Genomic DNA, 15,303 nt, shown 5'->3' on the forward strand with positions numbered 1-15,303 from the left:
CTTCTTGGCTATGACAGCAGTGCTAGTCAGTGTTGAGTCATGATACCACATCATGGCTTCGAGCATGTTGAGGAATGTCATTCTTTGCTGCTTCTCTCTAAGGGCGCTCTCCTTGACGCTACGTAATTTTGATGGACACGATGATATGTCCGATCGTTGGCGCATGCCCACACAATGGTTGCAACCCATGTGGCACTATGGTGAATATTAACGCGCGGCGCAGCAGCGACTCACCTCACCTTAACGACTTCAACTCGGCAACATCAACAGTAGAGTGAGAACTATGCTACACGATGCTACACTGGTTCGGACATCATCAATCTTGAAGGGGAACTCGCTGTGCTGTTAGCTTTCGAGTCTTCGGAAAAGATAGTTTTCACCGGCTCCCCTCCTACGACATCTGTCGGGACAGACGGTGCTGCTGCAACCTGACCAACGATGCAATATGGAAAACCAATGCAGACACTCCTCGTGATGCTCCACATCGTCGTAGAGCCTCCTGTTGCCCACCCACCTGCTCCTTAACAGCAATCACGTCAATATCCTGTTGCTCGTCCATGAGCTTATCGAGCTCAGCCTGCAGGTCGGGATCCTGTTCTACTGCAGCACCACCATTCAGAGACATCGCCGCTATGGCATCCGACACCAGCTGGAGGGAATCCCTCATAGATACAGTCTATCGGGTAGAGCTCACTTCTATGTCTTCTCTCACTTCCTGCATATCCTCGGCTAGCTTATCAACGTGTTCCAAGTCGACCTAAGCCAGAGCATCACTCCAGAATACTATCGTAGATAACAACTGACTTTCTGTTCCTTTGCCATCATCGTGCTTGCCGAAAGAGCCTCAACCACTATACTCTGTATTTCAGCTGTTGCTGTGAACCCGCCTGACAGAGTTGCTATAGGCTGCTTCTTCCTCCTCACAGCCAAGGCCTTACTAGTGCTCTGGAGCTGAAGACGATATTTACCTAGCTCGTCTAGTCGGCCCTGCAGTAGAGACCGTTCCTTCAATGCTTGCAACGCTAAAGGCTTGCGACCTACCAGGGACAGGACTACCGTGACATTAGCGAGGATCACCAATGCTACTCACCAGCACGAAGGTGTTCTCGAGCCCGACTGTCAGCCTTAGACCATGCAGCTGTGAGAGACTCCTGACATGTGCCCTACTGCAAACGGCTCAAAGGTCACCAGAATGGTCACCTCCATGGAGTCGATTCTGCCCAAGGCTATTCTATGGACCAGATGTGCCTTATCGACAGGGCCTGCTGCTGTAGGGCTGCCCACCTACTATCGAGTTGGGAGCTTTGCGACCGAGCTTGTGACTACCTTCACACCCCGCAACATCCCCGAGGTCGTACCCACAGTATCACAGAACACTGATGCCTTCCCGACCGACGCCATGTACGCTAAAACAGCCTCCTTTGCCTTTCCACAGGCTGGGACACTGAGCCCGAATCCAACCGAAGTGGCTCTCACTGAGAGGTCCAACAGAAGTAGACCGGAGGCCACACAGTCAGCGTACTGCTCGTTAGTTCCTCCTCCACAATGTGATCGAACTCTTGCAGTGTTAAGACCGAATTGTCGTGAGCAGCAGAGGTCCTCCTCAACACTCTGGCCGTTAGCTGGGATAGTTGCCGTCTCGATAACAGTACGGTATCATCTCCTACGTCTAGCATTAACAAGAATAGTCGGCACCAGACATGAGTATCCAGAGTGCTACCCTTTTCATCAGCTGTACTATCGCTGCTCCAGATCAGTCCTCGGACGATGGCTGCCATTTTGGTGATCAGTCCTGACCTAAAAACTACAGACTCGCTACAGTTCGCCTAGGACGCGCTAGAGCCAAGGCCTCTATCACGAAGCTCACCCCGCGTTGTTCTCAGCGGCTCCTGCTACTGCTGTTACTGCCGGTTGAGACCATAGATCTGCATACTCTCTAGCTGTCTGTGTCTCGGTCAATATCTCGTTTGACTCCGCTATGATGGCAGGCAGACTCGGCAGGGCTTGCCGAGGGTTCACATGCCGGGCCCACCACTAAAGGAAGGCTCCTCCTCCTACTACTACCTCATCAGGGGGAGACCTACCTTCCGCACCTCTGTGCATGTCGTCGCTACACCTCCTTCATATTGTAAAACCGTTGAGATTAGATCAGACCAGTACTTCACTTTATACGCTTCATTGTCATGACCATTGTATGTGCTACATACCTGACCAAACGGCCTCCCCTCTAAAGAGGACCTGGGTATACCACCGCACTCGTGATTGGTTGAAGTTGTTGTCGAGCTCGAGCTCCTGTCGTAAGGGCAGAGGAAGGCAGACGCTGCTACTGGGCTCCCTGCTCATCGACATTGATGCCACACTAGGACTAGTTCTGTGAAAGGGGAAGCCCCTATAACGGAGCATGAGCGAGCCAACGAGGAACTGTAATAACTCAACATGCACTAAGCCATGATAAGACGAACCCATTGCAGTTTACGCTGATCTGTGGGGTAGAACGGCGCAGTTCCAGGGCAGACCAGGCTGCTGTTGATCCTCGAAAGCGGCATAAAACCCTTCAGTACTAACACACAGGACCATCTATTAAATTCCCAAGCACAATGCTACCGCTATAATACTCAAATATGGTGTATACTCATTAACCCTCTTCCGCCTGTCCCACCTGGTCACGATGGGCCCAACAACTGCCTTAATAAGCTCTATAAGATACATCCAGCCTTCTGAACTCTTCCCAGCGTGATGCTTACCCATCTCCAGACGTCCACACGACATCACCCTCAGTGAAGAGTCCTCGTTGGCCTTCAACTACAGCTTTCTATCGACTTCATATCACCCTGTCGGTGACTACGAACAGATGAAGCATAGAAGCCTCACCATCCTTCACAGAAATGTTCCCTCCCTTGCTAACCTCCTCTGCTGAGGCCATTATCAATGGCATCATCATTGATAATGATGCTTCGGAAATTGCCCCTCCTTTCCTTGGTAAGCGACCAGCCTTCCTCTGGACACCGGGAATAGAGACATGCAACAGTCACGCTCATGGGACCATGACGGTGATATAATGCAGGTAGTAAGCCTTACCAGGTAAGGTATGATAAGGAGCGACCGGATACCCCAGACGGATGTTTCTTGACAACTGATGAACGCAAGTCGGTGTGATAAGACATTCATCACTATCTCAATAACCTCGAGCGTTCAACTAAGCAGTGGTGGCAAGAGGACAACAGCAGATGGGGGGGGGGCCAGGGCATCACCCGAAGATGAGACAAATGATAAAGAAAATGATCATGATGATGACGAGGACGTTGTTGATAGCAGTTCATATCAAGTGTCATCCCTTCCCCGTAAATATAGGGGGACTATCAGCCGGACCGCAACATCGTCGTGATTCATCATCCTGTTGAGGGGAGCCCCCTCGGGCATCCCATGCCGTATACTCATCTACTTCCGTTAAGCCATACCTAATCACCACACTACCTCTCTACTCCAAGGCAACCCCTATTACAAGTCATCAAGGCCCAATTCTACATCATCCACTGGTGACCCCAGAGGTATTGATATATCATTCACGCTTTGAGTGCCCACAGTAGCAGCACTCGGAGTAAGCTCAGTATCCTTGGCCTGAGTGCTCATCGCAGGCTCGACGGCCTTGGTAAGCACAGGACTATGCTTCTCGCAGCTGACAGCAGCCTTATGCCTGCGCTTGTGAGAATCTCCCGAGGACTTCCTCTGACATAAGTTGACTTTTCGACACCATCTATTATCGTTCCCTACCTCTTTCCGACTAGACTTGCTATTCCCTTTGCTATTACTGCTTCTACTGCTACTACGACCTTTAGTGACGTCCTCTGTGTAATGACGTCTGAACTTGGTCCGGCAATCGGCAAGAACTTGCCGAGCGTTCCGAATAGCTGGACTCTCCTCGTCGACATGCGTATCTTAATTCAGAGAAGACCGCTATCCTACAAGTAACTCTAGGATACTATTACCCTCAAAGGAGAGGAACACTTCAACATCATCCACGAATTCCGATAGTACACCTCCATCGATATCGGCTCGGGTAAGCGATATACACGTAGCTTGGTCATGATAGAGAACCCCTGGGGAAGGTAGGGGGACACGGAACACAGTGTGAGGTCCAGGATAAGTCCGTAGTCTGAGGATGACCTGCGAGACGAAAATACTCGACAGTACGCTGAGCTATCTCTAATAGTAGTACATCCTCGCTGATAGGAATACCACCATTGGGTATTGTGAAGGTAAGGATGGGCTCATCGACTCTGGACTTCTTAGCCGGTGCTGAGTCATCTCCCACAGGTTCCCAACTTGAATAGAGCTTTCGTCCCTGCTGCCATAGGTCTAGATACGGCCTCCATCCCACCTTAGAGGTAGGGTTGGCCAGAGGTGTGCTATCTAGAAGCAGGTAACAATATCATGGACAACACCAGCGACTATTAGTACCGCTATCGCAATCATCATTAGCCTTCACAACAACCTTGACGATATTCATGCTGACTGGCAAGGGGGTTAGATAATCTCCCCCCGAGTCGGAGCTGTCCTCGTCACTAATACTACGGCTGCAGATGCAGCGGTAGAAGTGAGAGAGATACCTATCAAAGGCATAAAGCATAACTAGACTTTCGTGGAGTCCACCAGAGACATGCAGAATGCTATTACCGTCTCTGGCTCGGCAACAGGTCCTCTTCTTTCAATGGTAGGGACTTGCATACCCTGGGCACCGCATCCAATGGATGGCTGTAGTCGGCAGGGAAGAGCCAAAACAGTAAGCATGCCGATACTACAGCCGTACGAGTAGGCAACCCACTAGGAATACAGTGCAACTAAGGAGGGAGGTAAATACGTAGAGTAAGCAGTCCCGGTACTTCTACTACCGCAACACATCGCGTTGGATCTCCACGGAGCCACTCTTCGACTTGAAGGCATATCTCAGCAGTCTTGACGAGAGGGGGATACGGAAGCCCAGGGAAGACTATGTCTACCACTGAGGTTTCTATGGTTGGGAACACCTCTGAAGGGTCGTACCTAGAAGTCGATCATGGGCTGATTACAACTCGGATCCATCTAGGGCCTACTTTCGTTCTGACATGTTGAAAATCTTGCAATCGCCCGGGAACGCCGCGGCAATCGAGGAGACCCTATTCTTCTCAGGGAAGGGTATTAGAAATATCCGAGAAGCAAGCTTCATGTTGATGTTCCTCTTCGGGGGCTTCTCGGTAGGCAGGACCGTTGCTGCGACCTTACGATAGTCTCGATGGAGACCCTCAGCTGCCTGTCAACACCGCGATTGATAACCACTACTACTACCGGTCCTTTCACCTGTTGGACTGCCGTGGTCACTTTACCTCCCCACTCCGTTGAGGATACCTAGGGGATAGCAACTAGAGAAGGAAGGGATATGGCTTCCTTGTAGTACTTGGTTGGCCAGGTCGTGGGCCTGGACCTGTAACTTGGCAGCAACGTCCTTCGATTGGCTCTGTAAGGCTGTAGCGAGACCTTGGCCACCTTTCCACAGAGCATCCCATTTCCCTCCATCAGTGGTATCATCAGGACCACTCATAATAATCAAATATGGAGGGGACGTACCCTCTATAACTATTAGCGATATGGCTGCTGATAGTAGACTTGTTGCGCGCGATCGTCAGCGCATGATGCCCGGAAATCGGGCGCGCGCTTTTTAATGCACGTGCGTGCAAGGTGACGGCAGACGCCGCTCTTCCATAAAAGAACTTCTGTGACGTGGCTTCTTCGCGAAGGTTAGGGAGCATCATCACTGCCTTAAGGCTCGTCGGTTGGCTTCCCTTAATAATCAATTGGATCAATCCTTCCCTTGTGAATAGGTTGGTCAGCGTGATCGAGACCAAAGCACATCTCGGGAGCGTGGCATAGTTGCCCCGCTTCAAGGAACTCATCGTACTTGAGTATATCTCGGGATCGTGGCATAGTTGCCCCGCTTCAAGGAACTCATCGTACTTGAGTATATCTCGGGATCGTGGCATAGTTGCCCCGCTTCAAGGAACTCATCGTACTTGAGTATATCTCGGGATCGTGGCATAGTTGCCCCGCTTCAAGGAACTCATCGTACTTGAGTATATCTCGGGATCGTGGCATAGTTGCCCCGCTTAACGAGTTTATTGTGCTTGAGCATCCCTCGAGATCGTGGCATAGTTGCCCCGCTTGAGAAAATTGATTATACTTTACCATTCTTCGAGATCGTGGCATAGTTGCCCCGCTTCGAGGAATTTATTGTACTTGAGCATATCTCGTGATCATGGCATAGTTGTCCCGTGTGTGGGAATTGATTGTACTAGGATGTATCTCGTGATCATGGCATAGTTGTCCCGTGTGTGGGAATTGATTGTACTAGGATATATCGTGATCGTGGCATAGTTGCCCCAGGCGGAGAGCTTTACTAGGAGCGAAATAGACCTTAAACGCCTTGGTGTGGTATCGTTAATTATACTACCATAACGACTGTGTACCCATTAGGTCTGAGCTCAACAACAACAACAACGACGACCCTTCACATGTGCCTATTTTATAACTATGGTCACTGGGAAAAGGATGCTCTACATACCTTCTTGTTGCATGTCTGTGTTAGTGTTTGGTGGATGTGTTGATTGTGCACTTCTCCCTTTACTAGTGCAATACTGTTGTGTTGTACAGTGCGCTATAGTTATGTCAGGTCACACCTCGTTTTCCAGTCCCATTAATGGTGGCTTTCTCCTACATATTTGGTATAGGGCTATTGGCTGGGTCCGCAAACTCTATTATAGAGAAAATGATGTTTCAGAGTAGTGGTATCGGTATCGACGGCACGACCCATTTCTTCCAGAAACCGTGGTACATGAGCTTGGTCATGTTTGTTGCCATGCTCCTAGCGCTGCCCATGTACTATTGTCTACGCCAGAAAAATGATAAGAGACCTTCCAGCACTCTGCCTGAAAGTGGATCCTCCAATATCGGTCTCCGTATGTGTTTCACGGTATGCATCCCTTCGATATTCGATCTACTAGGATCCTCCCTACAAGCTATCGGTCTGGTCTACACCCCTGTCTCCGTATACCAAATGCTCAAGGGCAGTATACTTCTCTTCTCTGCGCTATTCTCGGTGCTTTTCCTCGGGCGTAAGATGTATCGTCATCATTGGGTGGGAGTCTTCCTCTGCTTAACTGCTCTCGTCTTGGTCGGAGTGTCCTCCCTCTCTTCGCGTGAGCAGCAGACCCAAGTCGTGAGCCTGCCGTTGATGCTTCTCGGTATCTTCATCATAATAGCAGGACAAGTTGTGTGTGCTGCACAGTACGTCCTGGAGGAGTTCCTTCTCAAGCCCCCGAACGATGTAGCCCCAATGGCTTTAGTAGGGCTAGAGGGCTTCTGGGGAACACTTCTCATGTGCCTAGTCTTCGTGCCGGCACTACAGCATCTCCCAGGATCTGACGTAGGCAATGTTATGGAGAACACAGAGGACTCTTTCGTGATGCTGTCCAACTCCCCGACGTTGCTTATCTGTACACTGGGTTTCATCGTCTCGATTCTCGTCTTCAACATATGCGGCGTCATGGTTACCGCAGAGGCTTCGGCTATGCATCATACCTTCCTGGATGCTTCAAGGACCATCGTCATCTGGTTGGTATCAGTGCTCATGTAGTTCGAACTCCTCCTGCTTAGTTCTTATTCCGTCTGGTTTGTAGGTACTATGCAGCCCCTGGGAATGGATTGGGTGAGCCCCTCACTAAGTACTCCTGGGTTCAAGCTGTCGGGTTTGTGCTACTCGTATACGGCCAATTGGTCTATGACCAAGCTGTGAGGCTACCTTTCGGGCTTGGCACTAAAACAAGGGTAAGTGAAGTACATCGACGATGATGTCCTGAGCGTCTTACGTTCCTTCAGGTTTCACCGAGTCTAGTGCCTCTATCGGTACCTCTAGTCGCCTCACCAGCAGAGAGGAAGGTATCTCCCAGGTCCCGCATGAATATGAGTGCTCAATCGCCCCAGACAGAACGCCTCCTTCTGCCATAGTCGGAGGTAACAGTCGAGCCATTGATTGGCTTATGCCAGTCCCTGCTATCATCACTCAACTCAGTTTCGCCGTTCTTCCTGATTAGTTTTGTTGACATTGTCACTCGAGTTGTCCCTAGAACTTCTCGTTCAGTCTGTCTTCCTCCGAATCTCTGGCCCAGAGACTCTGGGGCTGATTGGGTCCCACTCTGCATCGACAGTGGCAGAAACGACGTTGTCGAGTGACTGAGCTCGCGAGAGAGAGAACAGCCAAGCTGTCTGTGAATGCGTGCCTCAGTATCACAACGATAAGGATAGTTAAGCCCCAGGAAAGCCGTGCCAAATATATAACGGTAGTACGGCAACTGACTCCGGTTATATCGCCGAGACTAGCTGTACAGAGGTTGGTCTTACTCACTTCAATGGGTAACATGAGGTAGAGGATCTGATCGAAACTAGATGGGTTTCGCGGCCAGATGGAGTTGGTCGGAATGCTAGGCTCGGGAATATCCGATGTTGCCGAGCTGGTGGACGGTGGCGTTGATGAGATTAGCCCAGCATTGTCTTATCCCAGTAACCCGTCCCATCTGGATATTGCAGCATTAGAGTATCCTCAAATCTTCCTCCAGGGGGGTACTGGTGATTGGATAACACATAGGATGAAGCAGAGGAGGAAAGTACCAGTCACAATAGTCTATCTAACGGGCTCATCTTTGTGGTGGCTCAATGTAAGGAGGAGCTCGAACGCTCGGCACATAATGTCAAACGTACTACTAGTCATGCCTGTATTCATATATATTTCCTCTTTGATGTCCGCAACGATAGAGTTATATTGGTACCATATTTGTCGTGTTTCCCGCTCTCAATTCTCACTGTCTTGAGCTGAATGGGTTTCTCAGAGTGGTGAGTGGTCCCCTCGGTAGTTTACCTCCTGACAATGGGCTGGTTATGGGGAGCCAAGAAAGATAGTGATGTTTCGTCTGAGACCAAGAGCAGTGGCAGTAGCAAGGAGATGCCTGCAGTACCAAAGGATGAACCGACATCATCACCTGAAGTCGACCCCGATGTAATATCGCGCTTTGTAGCAACCTCTGTAAGGATCTAGAAATGATTTGGAAGAAACCCGTTTCCCTATAGGATGGTCGGCAAGTGGCAGACGCTCATAAGCAGGCCATTCAGTCGTGTAAGCATCTTAAGGATCGATACGACCAATGCTTCAATAATTGGTGTGTATGCCACTCATACCACTCCTTCGCCACATCATCATACTGTGAGGTCAGGTACCGGCATGCATTCCTTCGAGGGGACCTAGCTCTCTCTTGCGACGAGTACTTTGAGGAGTACCGTGCATGTCTAGTGGAGGATATGGAAGCTCGAGGCCTCGGACACCTATGCATGTTTGGTCCAGACAAACCAGCTGACTCTGATGAGGGTAACGATTAACGATAACGATTAACGATACTCTACTTCTGCCCTTAGCGTCTTAATGATTCCTACCTATCCCCCGCTTGCTGCGTTCAGTCACCATTAGCCACTAAGGCTCGTGGTGTTGTCAATTAGCAGTGCGCACTTGGACTGGGTGCTCAGGATGACAAGGGACATATAGACATGCGATTATAGCCCCCTCACTAGGTGTTCTTCTACACCAGTCTTTGGAGTTGCCTACGGGTGACCACTTTACGACTCTCGAACGCAATCCATGGCGAATTCGCCACGCGACTGTTTCCTGTCAACTACTGCTCCACAAGCCGCCGAGAGCTGTTGCTCTCCCCCTCCTCCGTCACACTACGGGCCGCCAACTGTGGACTCGGGGTGGATGATGATGCCCCCACCTCCTCCTCCCCCTCCCCCTCCACCATCCCCGCCACCTGGAGTAAGCTGGGCCTGCTTATGCTTGTATATGCATGGTGGCTTTACTGTAGATAGCCATACCACAGGGTGCATGCATAGGGGGAGATTACGAGCCGCAGCCTCCACCAGCGATGCCTCCTCCACTCCTCCCAATGGGCCCGCCTCCCGGTAGCGGCTCACTCGCAAGCCACTACGATTACTCTGTTAACCAATGGGGTGACCGTGGTCCTTCCCAATCCTGGTTTGGTACCACCGGAAGCAGTATAAACCAATCCTCCTCCAGTGTGAACGACATGCGTAGGTGAATCTCTAGTAAGCTCTGTATGGTCATCGTCTGTGACAGGCCTAGTGGAGATGGCAGCCCCTATCCAGAGATATCCTGGGCCTGTTGGCAGCATACCCTACTCGATGGACAACGCACCACGGACAACCACAGACCTGGGCATGGAACGAGGCGACGACTACTCCTACAGTCAGTCGTGGGGGCCACCTGGGTAGACGCGAGCGTATGAAGCAATAGTGGTAGGGATGCTTATTTAGGCCTTACATACACTATCCTCCACCCTCGGTACCATCACCAGCAACGGAGTACTATGATCCTTGGGCATCCCCTCGGTCCCCTGTGTTGTCCCCGACTGTATCCTACTCCACTGCCACGGCTTTGGGTAGTTCGACATTGCCGCATAACGTGCCTCAGCAGCACTCAAGGGGAGAAGGAGGGGAACGTTGCCTCTCCCCTATGATCAACCCTATCATCTACGAGACCACCACCTCGTCTGCTGCTGCTGCTTCTCAGTACCCTGCCCTACCGTCAGAGCATGGCAAATACGAACATCCCTTCCGCCTGGCGCTGCCTCCATTACCGCCAGGTTATGCGGAACTCCCTCCCGCTTTGCTGGCTGCCAGCATCAGTCGAGGCTCGTTGGATAGGCTTACGGTGAAGAACATAGGGCAGTTCCCCTTTGATGACTTCCTTGCGTTGACTGATGAAGAGGTCCGGGCTTATGCTGAGGACCACGTCACATCCCTCTACTTACAGGATGCACTTCGTGCTGATTTCCGCAATGCCTCGCAGGTACGAGGACCTCCTCGATGTTGTTCATTATCATCATTCTCATCTGTTGCTCAGGTCTCCCGAGTCGTCGATCGACTCGTGCCATTATTTTTACCACTCTCCTTCCACTCTATTGGCAACTACGTCTCACAGGCTGTCCTCGAGGTCAGCGACATGGCTACATTTGAGCAGCTACTGAATACCCAAATCCTCAAAGGCCGTGCCTTGTTCGATCTATGCATACATCCGCATGGTACACGTGTTATCCAAAGGCTCATTAGTGAGGCCAACGTGCGCTATGGCGGATCGAATCAGCTACCTCTGCTGGGGGCCATCCGAGTATGTAGTAGGGAGCTAGCTATCGATGCTAATGGATGCTATGTGCTCCTCAAGGTGGGCTGGATGTCTGAATTCGGGGGGTAATGGGCAATGCACTGAGGTTAGATTCTCGATGTGATGGCCCAAAGTGGCTGGCTACTAGAATGCCTCCTGGATTGGTTCATCGAAATAAGCTGCTCACAATGGGGTGTCATTACTGCTAAGAAGGTTATCGAGAGGTGTCCCGCTGTAGATCGGGTGATGGAACACACGACAGCTGGTGCATATTTGACGACCTCCTTCCTCGTGTCAGGTTGAAATGATGCCGGATATGCAACAACATTATCCCAACGGACCGGGGTGGACAGAGCATCCAGTTGTTGTTGGTCGTTACACTTCGAGGTTGCTGGACGTAGGGCTGTGACTCGATCTCGTGCTTCAAGTTCCTCTCAGATATTTGTATCGGACTTCGTCGTTATGGCCAGACACCAGTACGGCAACTATGCGGTTCAACATATCCTCCAGAGCCCGTCGCTCTCTGGCAGTACGCGAGGCTGCAATGCTCTCGCGGAGGTCTCCAGGGTCCTGTCTACGTCGATAGTCACCTTGTCCAAGGATAAGTACTCGTCCAACTGTGTTGAGCTCCTCCTGGTACGCGGACCATCAGCATTCGCAAGGAATTTTGCAAAGGAGCTTCTCACAGACAGACGGCTGGAAGAACTCCTGTGGGACACATACGGTAACTACGTCCTTCAGAAGTTGCTGATAGTGATGAAAAATCGAGGCCTCCCCGAGTTTGGAGAACTTGTCAAGAATTTAAAGCCTGCTATACACGCTATACTGAAAACTAAAAAGAACCATGCCGGCAACGACTGCAGTGGAGGGCATTCTGGCAATTCCGTGGCCGGCAGAAATTATCGAGTTGCGAAGAAACTAGTTGCGAAGTTCCCCGAGCTCTATGAGGGCTTCTCAAAATCACGTGGGCCAAAATCTGATATGTATCTACCTGATATTGGGCAGACGGAAGTGGATGATGGCTCGCGCTACGCTGGTGGCTTTACGGCTACATCGACGCCATCATGGGAGGCGGCATGCCGCAATGATGGGTACAGCAGGCCAGAAAGCCCCAACAAAGTACATGAGGTCAATCAAGATGGGAACCTGGACATGTCATGTGGAGTAACTAGAGGTTCAAGCGATGGACTGGTCAGCGCTGGTGGCTGAGCAATGAATGCTATATCGAGGCATGCTATATCGACTTTCTGATGACATCCACAGTGTTGCGCGCAGTAGTTCTCTTCCAGGTGGTATATCACACGGATCGTTAGTTGATAAATAGTGAATTACGCGAAGAGAATCATAATGGGCAATCTACATGCTTGGAGCGTTCTGATACACTGTACTGCTTTTGGTTCCACAATGTACAAGTGTTCAGTGTCCGTAGCAGCTATGGTGTAACGACCGTTCACTATCAAGATGAGCTCCCACTGCTATACCGTTTTGAAGCTTTTTCGCTGAACTACTCATTCTACATAACGCAGAAAGGCGCACCACACCGATCGCCAAGCAATGAATGTGCCAACTTGAACTCAACCGGAACGGGAGTCATCTCGGGTAAATGACCGATGTTATGCTTGTATGCACTTCTTGATCTATGGCGCTCCTCCTTGGCGAGCCGCTCGCCAAGGAGTATTCGAGTCGGCTGCATACTGAGTCCGCGCCGACCTTGTCGGCCTACTCCTGATATCAATTGCTGTTGGTGTAAGAACGGAGCTATCGCGGCTTCGCGAGGGCATATGCGAGCTAATCGCGGCCGTCTGCGGAAAATCCGATGAGGACGGTCAACGACGCATAGTATGAGGCGAACTGGATGCTGGTTGTTACTAAATGGCGGTGCCAGACTCGACGAGGTGGTGGAATATGGACGCTGGGCCGATCTGAGGTGCGTTTTATCGTCTTATTCGCGTGATCACCATGATGCGCAGTCCCGCCACCAACAATTCGCTTAGTTCATGACCAGCGATGAGACAACGAGTGATTAGCGGGATATATGTGTCAGAAATGAATTGCTACGGATAGCATGGTACGCTGGACTCCAAAATCCTGCAGACGCGGGCTGGTTCGAGTTGGGGGGACTAGAGATGAGGCACTTGACTCTGTGACTAATGCTCGGTTAGCTTATTCACATCAGTTCGGTGAGTCATCCTCTGGTCAGTATTGCCAAACCCAGACGTCGGTTTTCGGGCTTCAGGTTTGTTGGTCAATACCTCTCCCATCCCCAGCGTCTATGGGATTTCTATCAAGCGACTTGAGAGATCATCTCGGAGCTCATGGAGCTGCTCGGTGAGATGCTTGTACTCTTGGCTTTCGGCCCTCCCTGCTTGATGTGAACGAGTCTGTGCAGATCGCTCAGAGTCAGCTGTGTCTTCACCACCTCCGTAGCTTAGGGTGGCACGCGGAAGGAAAAATAGAAAAATTATTTCCTTCGGAAGGAAATTTGAAGTTTGAAGGAAAAATGAAGGAAAAATACGGAAAAGTATGGAAAAATAAATTTTTTCGCCAAAGCGTCACTGTCGATCAGGCTGCTAGCAAATGATTTGCACTTACTGATCATGTTTCATAGCTTGATTAGATGTAACTGATCCAAAGCGTTACCAGATTTGTGAAATATCCGCACTGGAGGAGCCAGGGCGTGCGCTAAAGTTCCGCCGCTGAACAAGCGCGCTTGTGGAAAGTTTCCAACGTCGTTGAACATTTCTTGATTGATTCTTTAATGTCTGCATTCCTTCGTTACCATCACCACTTCTGACTCTGTTCTATCGTCCCCGTCATGTATTCCTGCTGCAACAGTCTTATTTTTTCTCGAATGAGGGGATTGTCGAAAACTTTTGCGCTCAGATCAGCAAGGAACGCAGACGGGAACACTGAATGATCACGATGCGAAGCGAGGTGCAAACCTTGGTCTGTCCGTAACGGCGATTAATGATCCAGTCAGAGCCTCAGAGTCTGAGCCTGCGGCCGTGGGAATGCATCATTTCCCACTTGAATGAAATGATCATGGTGCGAACTTCGCATTGCGAAGTGCCATGCAATAACCGGAAGTTTCAGTCCGAAACCGCAAGCTGGGCCTTCCAGTGCAAGTGCGAATCGAATTCTCGCTCGCCACAAAAATCTTTGATCATCCTGGCGAACAAGGTGTCCCTATACTCAGTCTAACCGAGACCACTAACACAGGCATATTTTCCAGGCATCCCCTGGTGTGAGACCTCTTGTTTTTTGGGATTTTTGTGCCCGTTTATGGTCGTTTCGGAAACTTTTTCTTTATTTTTCCTTATTTTTCCTTATTTTTCCTATTTTTCCTATTTTTCCTGCTCGAAAGAATTTTCTAAATTTCCTTCATCTTTCCGAAGGAAATGGAAGGAAATAATTGGAAGGAAATAATTCGTGCCACCCTACCGTAGCTTCCCGTATCTCCCACTGTAATGATGGCTGGCAACAAGCTCTTCTGGCGGCATTGAGCATCGAAATTCTGAGCGGCCTCGTCCATGAAGAAGATAGGGTCCAGTCTAGCTGGATCGGTCGTGTGGCGTAACGACGAGACCCTTATAAAATCACTGAGCCCTACTCTGCTCCTACTCTGCTCCTACTCTGCTCCTACTCCTACTACTACTACTACTACTACTACTACTACTACTACTACTACTACTACTACTACTACTACTACTACTACTACTACTACTACTACTACTACTACTATCAGAACTCAAATCATATGTTGAAAATGATTACTTTTTCGTCAATTGTCTAACGAGGCTGCTGGGGCTGGGGAGATCGATTTGCGACGACCTGACAAAGTATCACTGGACTATTATGTTTCAAGAAATTGCGGAGCGAGCGAAGCGAGAAGACCATATACCGCAGCAAAAGGCACCTTCGCGTTGTACGTGCGTGCGTGCGTGTAGAATTATTCTGGCTTAACTACGAAGCGTGGGAGTCTATCAGATAGATCAAACGCGGCGCGAATTTTCCCGAAACCTCCGGATCTATATGCGGAGGTTTCGGGAAAA

General features: G+C 50.2%; 7 protein-coding genes across 7 annotated transcripts in view; 4 read left to right on the top strand and 3 right to left on the bottom strand.

The window, feature by feature from the left end:
* Positions 1-296: 296 nt before the first annotated feature.
* Pmar_PMAR026283 (Charged multivesicular body protein 4B, putative) lies at positions 297-2,349 on the bottom strand (the record flags this gene model as incomplete). Its single annotated transcript, XM_002771745.1, has 12 exons — positions 297-428; positions 515-649; positions 695-757; positions 805-1,037; positions 1,091-1,151; positions 1,201-1,284; positions 1,327-1,475; positions 1,523-1,669; positions 1,721-1,797; positions 1,868-2,034; positions 2,085-2,207; positions 2,257-2,349. 12 exons carry the CDS (start codon positions 2,347-2,349, stop codon positions 297-299), a joined length of 1,464 nt encoding a protein of 487 aa, XP_002771791.1.
* Positions 2,350-2,885: 536 nt separating this feature from the next.
* Positions 2,886-3,156, top strand: Pmar_PMAR026284 (hypothetical protein; the record flags this gene model as incomplete). The annotated part of the gene is made up of 2 exons (XM_002771746.1): positions 2,886-3,050; positions 3,082-3,156. The coding sequence occupies 2 exons, from the start codon at positions 2,886-2,888 to the stop codon at positions 3,154-3,156; spliced, it is 240 nt and encodes a 79-aa protein (XP_002771792.1).
* A 24-nt stretch (positions 3,157-3,180) lies between these two features.
* Pmar_PMAR026285 (hypothetical protein) lies at positions 3,181-5,616 on the bottom strand. Its single transcript, XM_002771747.1, has 11 exons — positions 5,432-5,616; positions 5,335-5,382; positions 5,091-5,287; positions 4,890-5,040; positions 4,675-4,838; positions 4,459-4,607; positions 4,217-4,410; positions 3,987-4,164; positions 3,772-3,935; positions 3,503-3,726; positions 3,181-3,458 (listed from the first exon to the last, which is right to left on the bottom strand). The coding sequence occupies exons 1-11, from the start codon at positions 5,573-5,575 to the stop codon at positions 3,329-3,331; spliced, it is 1,743 nt and encodes a 580-aa protein (XP_002771793.1). The 5' UTR covers positions 5,576-5,616; the 3' UTR covers positions 3,181-3,328.
* A 1,111-nt stretch (positions 5,617-6,727) lies between these two features.
* On the top strand, positions 6,728-8,120 carry Pmar_PMAR026286 (conserved hypothetical protein; the record flags this gene model as incomplete). The annotated part of the gene is made up of 3 exons (XM_002771748.1): positions 6,728-7,659; positions 7,707-7,858; positions 7,906-8,120. 3 exons carry the CDS (start codon positions 6,728-6,730, stop codon positions 8,118-8,120), a joined length of 1,299 nt encoding a protein of 432 aa, XP_002771794.1.
* An 830-nt stretch (positions 8,121-8,950) lies between these two features.
* Positions 8,951-9,456, top strand: Pmar_PMAR026287 (TP53-regulated inhibitor of apoptosis, putative; the record flags this gene model as incomplete). The annotated part of the gene is made up of 3 exons (XM_002771749.1): positions 8,951-9,079; positions 9,151-9,239; positions 9,294-9,456. 3 exons carry the CDS (start codon positions 8,951-8,953, stop codon positions 9,454-9,456), a joined length of 381 nt encoding a protein of 126 aa, XP_002771795.1.
* Positions 9,457-10,603: 1,147 nt separating this feature from the next.
* On the top strand, positions 10,604-12,460 carry Pmar_PMAR026288 (conserved hypothetical protein; the record flags this gene model as incomplete). The annotated part of the gene is made up of 5 exons (XM_002771750.1): positions 10,604-10,939; positions 10,994-11,311; positions 11,363-11,494; positions 11,550-11,648; positions 11,690-12,460. 5 exons carry the CDS (start codon positions 10,604-10,606, stop codon positions 12,458-12,460), a joined length of 1,656 nt encoding a protein of 551 aa, XP_002771796.1.
* A 2,135-nt stretch (positions 12,461-14,595) lies between these two features.
* The window catches only part of Pmar_PMAR026289 (hypothetical protein), a gene marked incomplete at both ends in the record, with an annotated part of 934 nt that continues 226 nt past the window's right edge, over positions 14,596-15,303 (bottom strand). The window contains 2 exons of the mRNA XM_002771751.1: positions 14,596-14,604; positions 14,715-14,838. Of these exons, the coding sequence (XP_002771797.1) occupies positions 14,596-14,604; positions 14,715-14,838 (133 nt within the window). The remainder of the gene's footprint in view (positions 14,605-14,714; positions 14,839-15,303) is intronic.

Source organism: Perkinsus marinus, assembly GCF_000006405.1.
Source record: "Perkinsus marinus ATCC 50983 genomic scaffold scf_1104296962554, whole genome shotgun sequence".
Taxonomy (NCBI): domain Eukaryota; phylum Perkinsozoa; order Perkinsida; family Perkinsidae; genus Perkinsus; species Perkinsus marinus.

Coding starts and splice junctions, on each gene's coding strand:
- Pmar_PMAR026285 (XM_002771747.1), bottom strand. CDS start 5,575: ATGAGTGGTCCTGATGATACCACTGATGGAGGGAAATGGGATGCTCTG. Junction 5,041..5,090: donor TTCAACATGTCAGAACGAAA/GTAGGCCCTAGA, acceptor ATCGACTTCTAG/GTACGACCCTTCAGAGGTGT. Junction 3,459..3,502: donor GAATTGGGCCTTGATGACTT/GTAATAGGGGTT, acceptor TGTGGTGATTAG/GTATGGCTTAACGGAAGTAG.